Here is a 13,459-nt window from a genome sequence, read left to right on the forward strand (position 1 = left end):
TGCAACAGTCCCAAGTGAGAACTTGGTGTTATGACTCTGTTCCTCTAGTTATATAACAAAGTTTCAAGTACTTTCCAACATCTGAGATGCTACTTAATCCATAACATTAGGTCAGTGGATTACAGGCAGCTTGTGGCTCTGGGTCACAGATCTACACAATTTGCTTTCCTAAAAATGCACCTTTATGCTCTATGGCAGCTCCTGACCTGCAAGCTTCTTTTCTCCTGCTATGAAGACAAAAAGGAAAGAGGACTCGGGTCACAGAGATGGCTCAATACTGGTTAGCGTTCATAGTGCTGAAGGTAAAATACAAGTTACTGGAGGAGAAAAGTAAGCATCAATTATACTCCTGTAATCTGCAATAATGATTGGCCTGCCCTGCCCACTGGTGCAACAGGGGCACAAACAACATGGGAGCTTCTGATTAAAGTCCCACTCCACAAGATGAAACCCATACTAGGAACATCATCAGGCTAAGAACCTATGGCCAAACAAGTCCTAGGCCCTAGGGGAGAGCCCAACTACTATTATGCTGCTAAACAAACATAGTATGAAACTGACTCCTAATGACTTATCATTACACCCATAGATCAATTCATCTCTCAACCCTCATCTAAGAAGCTTCTCTTTGCAGTAAATGATATTTAACATAGAGGCCCACAACTGGCCATCTTGTAGAGAATAAGAGACTTTAGAATGCTCAGTACTAAAGAGAACATATATATCCTCCCCTGCCTTCTCCCATCTCGTCTAAGATTCAAAGATCAGTGTAGAAACGGGTAGAAAGAGTAAAAGCAGAGCCAATGGATGACTACCAGGTAACAGTGTCTTCTGGACAAAGCAGGACAGCTGTACGTATGAATCCATAGCATTTGCATCATCATACCAAAACCTGTGCAGGCCCAAACCAGGCGAAATCCCAGCAAGGAGAGAAGAGCTGGGCACATAAGCCCACCCCTGCTGTGGAGCTACCTACCAGCAATTGTTAGATGCTGGGAGACAGAGACATGGTTTTCTTTAAGAGTGTAGCTCCTGGTAAATCAACCACACATCCCGGCAGCACAAATTGGTCTTGGGGAGGAGGGGAAACAAATTTGAATGGGGGTGGCTCTAAGTAGTTAGGCAAGGGGAGTGAAAATAATCCAAACACACTGGAGTCTCAAACAACTCATACATTCTTTAAGTTAAAAACAAAGGTCTTTTAAATAAGCACAGAGGGGTGAGGGATCACTAGATCTAGTTTCGTACTTGGGCTTTTGTCAACTTCAGAGTTTGTGGTGGTTGTTTCTCTGTGTTCCTCCAGTTTTAAAATTTGGTGCACTGTCACTATTTCAACTAAGTCAAAACAACGAACTGCAATGTAAGGATGCCAATACCTGCTCTGATAAGCAAAACAAAAATGGCAAAGATTATGCATCAAAATTTTCCAGCATGGTTACCCGACAAATGTTCTGTAAAAACAGGCTATCTCACTACATATTCTTTCCTGCTCGTTCTTTTTAGTGTGCTTGGATTGTCCAAGAGGCGAAATCTAGCTAATTTGGCATTTAGTATTCAAAGAGTTCACAAGCCATTACTAGAAACATATCTGCTAACATTTTATTTTCCTGGTGAATGAATTTCCCTGGGGGCAGGTACGAGGATATAGCAGTAACAAGAATGAATGGCAGGCAGCCCTGTGTTCTGGGCCCTTGATTCCCTGGGGAAAGGACTTAAATGAACCTCCTGGGCGGCTAGAGGAAATGGCCTGCATTTGGTTAATGCAAAGTGTGCTCCTATACCTAAAAGAAGGATGGACACATAGAAGCGGTGGCCTCAGCTCCAGCTGGGGTAATATTCGTGTTGTAAAACTCACTTCTAAGTGTCTTCTTATGGGGATAAATTTTGTTAAAGTTAAATTTTATAGAATTCATATTTTGAAAAATAAATCAAACAAATGCAGTAAATTTCTGTTTTCTTTGAAGGCAGGCTTAACATGAGTGGAAGCATTGTACTCAAAGAAAAAAGTCGGTTACAGTCCAATACCTCCCCGGCCCCCACAACAGGTTTGACAGCAGACTCTATAGAGTCGGCAGCTTCCGGTTCAGTGACCGTGAATGCCTCAGTCAATATCTGCTCCGGACCATGTTGCTGAGCGCAGCACAAAGAACACAGGAATTTTTTCCAAGAAGCTACTGCTCAGGCCCCGTGAATGTATGCTGTAATTAGGGCCTGCTTTCTCTGCAACTGAGGAGCAGATTCAATATTTCAGTCATTAGAAATACTGCAAAGTAAAAGTATCATAGCCTTTGAATGCAATCTGTTTCATGTTCATTTCTTAAAGTAAAATGTGTACTGGTTGATTAAAATTTATGCTGCCTACTCATCAAAATTTTTAACGTTTAGGAGGTGACAATCCCATATTCAAGCCAATGGTGGGGGCTGCCTGTGAAGGTCAGTGATAAACTGATCCTGAAGGTTCTAAAATTTTTCTGCTTATTTTGAAAAGCTACAACCAAACATTTAACTTATTTTTTGAACTGAGATGACATACCATGAAAACACTCAGGAACAGTGTGGAAACGGCTGAAAGTTCATGTAAATTACAATGTACAGCTCTAGTCACAGCAGAGACCAGTGACGCTGGAGAAGGTGCTATTTCAGAATGGGGTTGGCAACATTAGCATCTAGGTTCCCCAGGATGTCACTGTGTTCCAATAAAACGGTGCTGAGAAACACAGATGGAGGGCCAGGCCTGGCCTACGGACTACACACTAAATTAAATGGTTGTTCCTAGTACAACTCTGGTTAGAAGACATCCAAGCAGGAAGACTTAAGTGAGGAAGCAGGCATGGGTATCCAAAGGAAAGAGGTTCCAGGCAAATAAACACTGAGACCAAGCTAAGGAGGCTTGAATTCTTTTGGATAGACCGAAGTAAGTGTTGGTTATTTCTGCATGTTTGAATGAAGACTTGTCAAAAGTAATGAAGTGTACCACACCTGTGGATGGCTTTGCAAACTGTCCCATTAGCCTCCCATTCTACAGCACTGCACACTGATGTCTAAGTTTTCTAGCTACAGGGAAACTTGTAAATTGAAAACCTGAACATGCATGGGGCTTTTATAGCGCTCCTCTGGACTGCCATGTGTTCATCTTAGCATGTTGCAGAAGCCAGTATAAGATGCCCACCCCCTCCCACAGGTGTTTATAGAACGAGTTAAGTAAAACCCAGGCCTCCAAAGTGCATGGGGTTCTTTTTTTTTCCTAGCAGAGCAAGGACCGTGGAGTCTAATCCCTAAACTAAATAAAAGAGAGGCTTGGCCCACTCCAAAGCTGTATGCGTTCTCATGCTTGGATGTCTATAAGCTCAAAATGAGGCTAATTATAAAATCTCCATCATAGGGTTGTTTTAAGTATCACATCAGATAATTACAGAAAGCCTTTAAAATTGCAAGTCATCAGCATTGGCTGTGGTCATGATTATGTAGTTTTTCCCATGTAAACTCTTGTTTCTTCTGTCCTTTATCATGAAATTTTGTTATTCATAATATAACTAGTACCCAATTGCAAGGAGACAACAGATCTCTACAATGGTAGCTGATTTACTATGGGGGAATCAGCTTGGCTGTGGGAAGCATTTGCCATTGCAAGAGGAACTTTTAATAGAATCTTAGCAATCAAGCATTTGGATTTCTCACTCCTGAGTGTACTAGCTTTGTCGGCATGAGGAAATGTTCTAATAAAATGAAACAAATGAAAAAGAAAAAGAAAAATGGCAGCAGCCTAACAAACAACAGTCCACTGTCATTACTAAAAACAATTACTCAGGAGCTACAGGGTTTACAGTACAGACTCAGTGGTGCATATGCAAGGAAACAAACAGTCTTTGCCTTGAGAGGTGTAATTACAATCTAGTTTTTTACTTTTTCTGTGTGGGAAGGTGGGGTTATCCGTGTTGCTACAGTACTCAATGTAATCTGATGTTATTGCACTTTAGCACTCTCAGAATCCTCTATGGTAGATCACAACACTGGAGGATATAGAAAAAATACTTTTCTTTCTTCATTTTAAATTATGTTATTAAAACATTCCAAACCAGCTATGCCCCAAGTGTAAGATTTTTCTAAGTCGCCATATCTTAGTGAAGAAGTCCCTCAGAATGAAGTGAAACCACTATTTTGCATATGCACTCATCATAAAGTTTTAAGTAAGGGGCTGGGCTGAAGGCTTCTTTTGGATAAATATTATATGCATTCCCAATAAGCACATTTAGCACTAAGGAGACACTGAGTTCAGTGGTGCAGGGAGACTAGCAGGCAGAGTAGAAGCCCTGGTCATCTACTTACTGTTTCTTTCTCTAGATATTTACCATAATGGTGTATCTTTTCTTGCACTTTCTCTCTCTGAGAAGTAATGAATGCAATCATTCTCCAAACTTGCTGCTCACCTTCTGCTCTCAAGCCTAAAAGGCTGTCTAATCACGGGGTGAGGAGGGGGTGTCGGACCTACCTTGTCCCAGTGTACTCTATTTCAAAGCTAATATTAATGCTTTTCCCTGTACTTCCGCTCACTTCTTGTGAAAAGAATAGCTCTTCTTAGAGTGATTGCAGTGAGTTGGGCAGCCTCCATGTGAGCCACCTTGACTCAAGGAAAAGAATCATGAGAGTGCTCACTTCTCACTGGACAGCAAAGAGAGAACAGCTTCTCTAAAAGGGGTTAGTAAAGTGGAAGGTGACACACCCCAGCGTCTGTGTGCTGGCTGGAGAGGCAGCCTAGTGAAGTGCTATTCTCATCCCCAGCACGAGGCAAGCAGAGTGCTCAGTTCCACTGGCAAGAAGATCAGATCAGTGGGGCTTGAATTATTGCAATGGATTAGTAACTAAGGACTCAGCTTTGGAAAATGAATTGTGGATCTCAGTATAAAGCAAGGGTGAGTCCAAAAAGCTAATTCATACTGGTTCATGAATGAGAAAAACTTGGCTCAAAAGAGTTTTTTACATACAGAATAGATCCCCAAAACACCCTGGGAACTGTAAATGAATGTGAATGAAATCATACTGGAATTCAAAACACTTTATAATTTGGGTTTCTAAAAATGCATCATGCCTACTTTTAAAAAGAAGCATGATCAAGTAAGTTCCAACACCCAAAATACACACACACTCAAAATGCAAAAGCACATCTTCCCTGCTGTAGAAAACAGTCACTTGAAAATGTGAGTGTATTCTTGAGGAGGAGCAAGATGTAATGGACCAACTGTCTACATTTTCAAAGAAGTTTTTAAAACAGGTAGTAAGTTGTAGGCTAGAGGGCTTTAAGACCCACAGGCTTTGCTATGATACAGTCTGATGTAAACAACTCAAGCCAGGAAAGAGAGAGAAGACTGAACAGAAACCACAGGTACACTGCTGTACTGTGTGTCTGGTTGATCACTGACGCAGCAAACCCGTTCAGCAATATGCTGCCTGGACTTCGGTGTTTTCTCTAAAACATTGTGTTTCACTATACATAGAATCTGTGATCATAACAGTTTGAGAGAGAAAGAGACATTCCAATGTCAGCTGGGCACGAGCCCCGGCAAATTTATTTAGAACAACTCGCAAGACGAGGAAAGAGTTCTCACATTCAGTGTTTAAGAACCTATTTGAATGACATAAACATGATGCAGCAATTGTTCATTTAATGTGACAACCTACAGAGAGAGTATCTATGCCACGACTCATTTATTATACCTTTTAAATTTAAACTCATGATTTTGAGCAAAAAGAAATACTAATAAATTTTACATTATTTCTAGTACTATATTTTAATCCATTTAAATTTCTATATGTGAGCTACCCTGCTCATCCATAAAGTGTGGCTAACAATGTGAGAGCAAGGAGGTAAGCTAAAGGCATTTCCTATAACAAACTCGGCTTTTAAGCAGAAGCTGACACATTTCCGTACATATTTATAAGGCTTCTTGGTTATTATTAGGCTGTAATTGCAGTTGTTCTAACACCTAATAAGCCACGGTTGGAAAAACAAAAGCAGGTTAATTTGTGATTTCCTCTACTCATTCAGAGGCAAATTAAGTGTCAAACAGCTAATACAGAACATATTTCATTTTATGAGATTTTAATTTAATTCTGCACCATATCATTGATGCCTTAATATAGGGTGGTTTATCTAAAAAGAGGGGCAATTTATAAACCTTTTCAATAGAATCTTTAATGATGGAATATGATAGCATAATTACCGCAGCGCCTGCCATCCTTCTGAACACTGGTCTGTCAGCATTTCCATCAACACAGACCCTTGTTTTGCAGACTTATAATTTAGGTTCTAAAGTTGGCACCAAAAGAACAATTGTGTTTACAAAATAATGAGAGTATCTCCAAGTTTTATCTTCTTGTAATTAAAATATTCACTCTAAAAGCTTCGTAAGCTCACTTGATTTCATTTTCTAGAAGACAATTAAAAGGCAAGCATTTTGGAATTCAAATTCTGCAAAAGATACTTTTCTATTTTACAGTTACTACTTTGAAGATTTGGGTATATGGGTCACATGTGGTATCAACACTCTCAGCTTTAACAATCACAGGTGTGCCCTTATCACCTGTCAGAAGGGTACAGGCAGCTGGGGTCATCACAGAGCATGACCAGAAGAAACTTGGTGCCAGTATACATTAATCCTAAGCATGCATTTAGAGAGTCAACCTTTGCAGAGTACATATATGACTGTTATTTTATTGAGCCCTTCCTGCAAAGCAGATTCCTTCATTTCAATAAAGTGAAAGGACCACACCACTGGGAATTTGCCTGAGTCTACAGCACAGGTGAGTGGCAAAACCAAAGGATAATTCAAACATCCTGATAGCTCAGCCACCACCTCAAAGACTGGACCAGCTTGGCTGTGCCCTGAACACCATTTACATGTCTGTCTGTTCATATGCTGAGAACTTTCCACCAAGTAGCAAAGAGCAGTGACAATTCCTAACAAATTACCAAGCAAAAAGAAAACTATGACAATAAATGGGTACACCTGAGATGTAGTAGACACAGCCTCTGGGATAATACGAACATGAGCCAGAGCTCACCATGCAAAGGCATTGAAGACAACCCAAAGAGTGTCATGCTACAAAGGCAGGGAGATGTGACTTGCTCTAACTCCTAGAACCCAGGTTATAAACTCATTATCTATCCTGGGGTGTGCTAAGACAAGCTGAAGTGGAACAATCCCAGAGAACTACAGACATAAGGTTCCATGTTCCATACACACAGCCCCAACATTCTCTCAGAAACCTCAGGACTAGCAACCCGCCTTACATCACAACTCTTTGATACATGTAGGCTGCTCAAGAACAATCTAGTCAATTACTGCTTAAGTATCTTAAAACTTGGCTGAAAAAAAGTAAACAGTACTGGGAAGCTTAGAAAGCCCAGCTCAGAGTCACAGATGAAGAAAAAGCCCATGGTCAACTCACAGCTCCTCCAGACATGACATAACCTTATCTGTGTCACTGCTTTTGTTATGAACTCAAGCAAGGTCTAGAATATACAACAGGGGTTATAGGAGGCTTTGCTGTTACTGCCAGAGAACCAAAAGGTGGAGTTTCAATTGATAACTTCCTATTTGAATTCACTTCTAAGATGATCTATAATTAAGCCTAGTGGAAAGAGTTCAGCGTATTATTTGAGGTTAGTTAAAAAAATTTCTCTAGAACATGGTTTTTGAAAGAGTAAAGAACTCCCAGATTCCATAGAATATCTGATTGAATGACTTCTTCAGAAAGACTTGAATCTGGGAGGAATTAGCCATCTTTGTCTCTAAGATGTTGTGTGATCTAGGTACAGGATAGAATTCCTTCTAAGATCCATGCGGTCCCATCCATATTATAAAGATTCTGTAAGACAAGGCAAGTTACGCATCATCTTGTAAATCCACAGTTACGAATCCACTTCCTTTTGTGTAACAGAACTTCTATTTATTGGTCCTTTGGTTTTAAGTGAGTGTATTTTTAGCAGGCTTCAGAACGCTGTAAACCCCTGCTTGAATTCCAGTAAAAGTCACAAGAATAAGTCCCAAGTTCCTGTGTTCTCCCTCTGTAAATACCCCCGTTCTCTTGCAGTGCTCACAGAAGTCTCAATGCAGATTTATTACTCACCGCCGGGCAAATCTGAACTGAAATTACAATTCAGTAATGGGAGATGGATCCAAAAAACGGTTGGTAAAATATTATATGTGTACTTGGGCATGCAGTTAGGACTGTTAATATCAATTAATTCTGTTCACAGAGGAGGACTTGTTTTAAAACAACTTCATTTTTCTTCAGCATACCATATAATTACCCAGCTGTAACTAATAGTCAGAGAGATGCAATCTAGCATCTATATAACCAGCATTATTCTTCAAAGTATTATTCGTGCTTTTCTAACTCCAATGTCTCAGAACAGGAGGTGATTATTACATATGACTACATGTGTACCAAGGCCATTAGCAGGGAACAGCCCCTCCCGGAGAATGTGTCCAATTATTATAGTATATGACAGTTTTCTGGATGGTACTGCAAAACAATGTTCTGTTAGTTTGTAAACCCACGATTCTTTTCCTTTCCCCTCAAAACCAAGTGAGATAATATTTATTTCCATGAGTTTTTTTTCCCTTTTATAATACATTTTATCACCACATTCTTTTCTTTTATCTTATATGAACCATGTGCTCAATCACATTTGCCATTTTGTTTGGGTGACATACTCATCAATCAAGTGACTGTTGGTATATGGGCCATGGGGACTCTGAAAATCCTCCATAAAGATTTCATTTTGATTCATTGTAATCCTTGGGTCAGAACCTTCATATAACAAAAATTTTAGCATGTAGAACTTCAAACCTAAATCACAACCAAACACATATTCTAAGTGGCAAACTTCCATTAAGGTTTAACTTTAACCCTTTAAGTTTATAACTCACAGCTGTTTGTCTCTCATCAGCAAAATATTCTGAAAACAGTTGCCAGCTAAAGCATGTGACAGGCATCCTCAGAAAGCACAGGGTCTGATTCAGTGAATCTAGGTACAGACAGAGCTCTGCTAGGTTTTCAGAGTAAATCTTATACTGCTATTGCACCTTCAAAGCCCAGAAGACATGCATTAAGAGTCCCGAAGCCATAAAAGCCAGTATTCAGATCCATTTCATTAATGGGTAACGTTTTAATACTTACACATGTAATGGAGGAATAGGAGATGGATCATAATGGTAACGGCCCTCATGATGTCTGGCATCAATTGGTACAGGAGGATGGAAGGCAGGGAAAAGATGAGGAGGGTCTGAAAAGGAAAGAAAGTACACCTTACATAAAATGAATACTTTGAGATACCATTTCAACTCAAAGCAACTTCACTGCACGGAATCTCACGATCTGGGACCAAAGAGATGAATCAATGATTAAGAGGACTTGCTCTCTTGCAGAGGGACCTGAGTTTGATTCCTAGCACCCATGCCCAGTAGCAGAAAACCTCTTAGAACTTATTACCAAGGGATCTAATGCCTTTGAGTGGCTTCCATGGGAACCTACAGTCATGTGTACACAGCCCCATACAGACACACACATACACATAATTAAAAATAAAACTTTAAAAGTGAATTTCTAGGACAATTTTTGAAGGCTAATGAAGAGGCTCACTGACATACTGTGGAAATATGACTAGGCAAATAATACATGCCTGCTCTGGAGAAAGTAGAGCCCGTGACTGTACCTAATGCCTCACCAGAACAGCAAGAATGAGAGGAACAGCAAAGCTTCCCACCCAGGAAGGAAGGCTGCCCAGAGGGGAGGCAAGTGGGAGACACAAAACTAGAAAGAAAATTGTACTGCTGAATGAAATTTTAAATGAACGCACTGCAACATCAATGTTTTAGTGTCATGCCCTTGGTATTTTTAAAGGTGTTATTCCCATGGTTTCTGCTGGTATCTATGTACATACATTTACATATACATACATAGTTTTAAAAAATTAGATGCATGTTTCTTTCTCTTTGGCCTAAGTTAGGCCTCCATAGTCCCAACACCAGAGTAGTCAAACTTCCTCCATCCCAAAAGAGGCCCATGGTCCTGACTGGGAGTAATGATCAAATCTACTGTGCATCATCACAGAGGGAGATATGGGGAAACTGAGGCAACCACTATCACTGTAGCCCATCCCTTCTGTTCTTCCTCACATCCTGTCCATCATCTTCTAGGTCCTGTTTATGTGTTCAAATTAACATAACCTCCTTACCCAAATTTACTTCTACCCGTTGTCTCTACAAGTCTGAAAATAAAGTTTTATTTAAAATATAGTGATGTGCTATACAAATTGAAGAGAATTTGAATGGGTTTTATAACTAGAAGTATGACTGATAATCTGTACTAATGTTTTGTCCAAGTCCCAAGGAATAAAATAAAGGAGACCCAAACCTGTATATTTAGCACCAGTGCTAAGTGATATCAGAGCAACCACTCCAGAACATGATCCTTAAATACTGCCATTGATCACGGACAGTCACCTGTCACAGCAGAAGGACACACAGCAGAGCACTCCTGGGAACTGATACGCACAGTAAACAAACCCTAGAATAGTACCCATTACTTCAAGGATTCTGAAGATTATAATTAGCAAGCTTAGAGTCAAGTCAAACAGACGCTCAATAAGCAGGGTTTATGCATCCAGATCAGTCACTGGAAAGTACGAAACCAGGTAACAAGGTCTGGGAAACTGCACCAAGTACAGCAGGCAACCGTGTGAACTGCACCTCTGAGTCAGCAACGATGCACCCCAACTAAGAACGCCACATGAAGCCGGGCGGTGGTGGCGCACGCCTTTAATCCCAGCACTCGGGAGGCAGAGCCAGGCGGATCTCTGTGAGTTCGAGGCCAGCCTGGGCTACCAAGTGAGTTCCAGGAAAAGGCGCAAAGCTACACAGAGAAACCCTGTCTCGAAAAACCAAAAAAAAAAAAAAAAAGAACGCCACATGATAAAAGTTAAGTGGACATGGTGACTATTACACTGTTGAATCCAGATGAATTTCATTTCAGTACTCTGGATCCTCTGAGTTCCCATTTTTCCTCAATATCTTTTAGAATGTAAGCTGCGCTCCCTCCCTTTCGGGGGAGGTGGTCCCCTTGCAACCTTCCTTTAAAGATCTGAGTATACTTTAGAACAAAAAGTTAAGAGGGAAAAACTGTGATTATGCACTGACTGAATACACGTGGCCCACCAAGGAGGGGCCCCAAACTGCATTTTCACTATGTTCAAAATGTTCAAAAACTAGAAAATAGTACAAGAGGTCAATGAAACTGAGCAATGTCACTTATTCAATGAATTTTTGTTGTACTGTCAGGCAAGGAGGGAGTGAACAGTACAGAAGCAGAGAAGGAATTACTTTGGTATTATCAAATCAGTGTCACTGTGGCAGCATGAAGTTCATCAGGTGGGGTTACCTGATCACTTGTTATGCCTCACACAATGCATAAGTACATACGAAAAAATTCGACTGTATTTTAACAGTTAGTATTCAAGGATGTAAGCCAGTTCTGCTCTAATGTGGCATCACTCAGCTTGCTAAGTTTGAGTTTAGGGTAGAAGTTTATTCAGCCATGTGGCAAATTCACTGTTACATTTAACTCAGCAATCCTAAGATGAAAAGCCACCCTATGGAAAGCCAAAATATCCTAATTTATTTAATCACTTTTGATGGAAGTATCTTATTCATCCTCCTTAAGACAACATGAAACTAAATGGAACAGTCTTTGAGACTAATTGGTAAGTCTGCCAGATTCTCACTGAATGTGTCTGAAACTTTTTTTTTTTTTTGGTTTTTCGAGACAGGGTTTCTCTGTGTAGCTTTGCACCTTTCCTGGATCTCGCGCTGTAGACCAGGCTGGCCTCGAACTCACAGAGATCCGCCTGCCTCTGCCTCCCGAGTGCTGGGATTAAAGGCGTGCGCCACCACCGCCCGGCCCGTGTCTGAAACTTTTAATTTTCAAATAAACTCACATTAATCACAATCAAAAAACTAGCATAAAGTCAGGTGATCATCAAATATGGGCTGTCTCCCCTTCCTTTCCACACCAAAACAGGCTTGGCTCTGCAGCACCCCATCCTACCCCACCCTCATCATTCTTGGAAATTGAAGAAACACTTTTAATAGAACTGTGTGGAAATTACACAATCATAAAGTATGGCTCACTTCTAAAAGGCTTCTCATATGCACCTGTCTTGGGTGGTACCACCATAACTGTGTTGGGGTTTTGGTTCCTGACTGTACTATTAACATTAATCCACCAGGTAAGGGGATGGTAAGTTCATTTTGTTGTTTCTATCTGGGTGCAACTATGAATTATGACTGAATTCAACACAATGTTTCACATCCAGAGGCATGAAGTATGTAAATGTATCCATATTTACAATACCTCCCATATCCTAGAAATAAGCCATTACCTTTTATATGAGTCTATATAATGAAGTCTCAGAGATTATATACATAGGAAAGGGGACCAAACAGCTAATCCAATAAAATCAAGAGTGCCAAATGAGTGTCAGAGTCTCTCCCCTGTGACAGCGTGCAATATGATTGCTGACCTTGAATGCATTTTCCCATCTTGTCATTTTCAAGAAAAGTTTCATTGCAGTTTTAGTCATGAGGGGAAAATATCCAATACAGCAACTGTGGCATTTAGTGAAGTCCTCACCTGTTAAGTCTACAGAGTTCTGTGAGTTTGAAAGTTAATTATAAGTACATCTTGTAGTGCTGTTTACATAAAGTGTTATGTTCAAGGAAACTTAAGAATTATTAATTCCAGAACTGGGTCTAAATAAAGGACAGAAAATTAACAGATGTGATGTTATGTGACCAAAAGACAACTGGGTGCAGTTTAGTGTTTTGCAATTCATAGGCTTTCCTACTGATTAAGTTTAAACAGGATTTTCTGAACTTTTTGTTGAAGCTCATGTGAACAACTGTGGCTTTTATTGGCTATTCACGGGAATCATCCCTCTTAAGCCACTTTTGGGGAACTGGTAAAGACAACCCCTCTTTTGATTCAAATCACGCTCGGCATAGCCTGAAATGATAAAGAATAAAATACAGAACAGGCACTCCTCTAACATGCGGAAGTGACAGGAGTGACCCTACATTCCTCAGAAGACGTTCCCGAGTCCACCAATGCCCGCCTCACCCTGCATCTTGGTTTGTTGTTTCTATGCATCAGCAGCACATTCCATCACAGACCCAAAGCTGTCCAAGAAAACCCACAAGACAAGAAAAGGTCCCTGGTGCCAGCAGCCATTATAATCAGCCACCTCAAGGTTTATTTTTTACACATGAGCAGTGCAGCTGGGGTGCATCATAACTCAATATATGTGTAATATGTTACACCACCATAGCCATCTTTTGCCCTAGGATGTGACAAAACACTCTGTGATGACTTCTCCAAAGTCAGGCAAAAACTGCTGAAG

At 40.4% G+C, this 13,459-nt stretch overlaps 1 protein-coding gene across 5 annotated transcripts in view; it reads right to left on the minus strand.

Moving 5' to 3' along the window:
- Window positions 1–13,459, minus strand: part of Gli3 (GLI family zinc finger 3) — a 273,000-nt gene that overhangs the window by 109,795 nt on the left and 149,746 nt on the right. For all 5 annotated transcript variants that reach the window (XM_052728011.1, XM_052728012.1, XM_052728013.1 and 2 more), the window contains one exon: window positions 9,184–9,289. In XM_052728011.1, coding sequence (XP_052583971.1) covers window positions 9,184–9,289 — 106 coding nt within the window. The remainder of the gene's footprint in view (window positions 1–9,183; window positions 9,290–13,459) is intronic.

The sequence above is a fragment of the Peromyscus californicus genome, unplaced genomic scaffold (genome assembly GCF_007827085.1).
Source record: "Peromyscus californicus insignis strain IS unplaced genomic scaffold, ASM782708v3 Scaffold_8__1_contigs__length_139910024, whole genome shotgun sequence".
Taxonomy (NCBI): domain Eukaryota; kingdom Metazoa; phylum Chordata; class Mammalia; order Rodentia; family Cricetidae; genus Peromyscus; species Peromyscus californicus.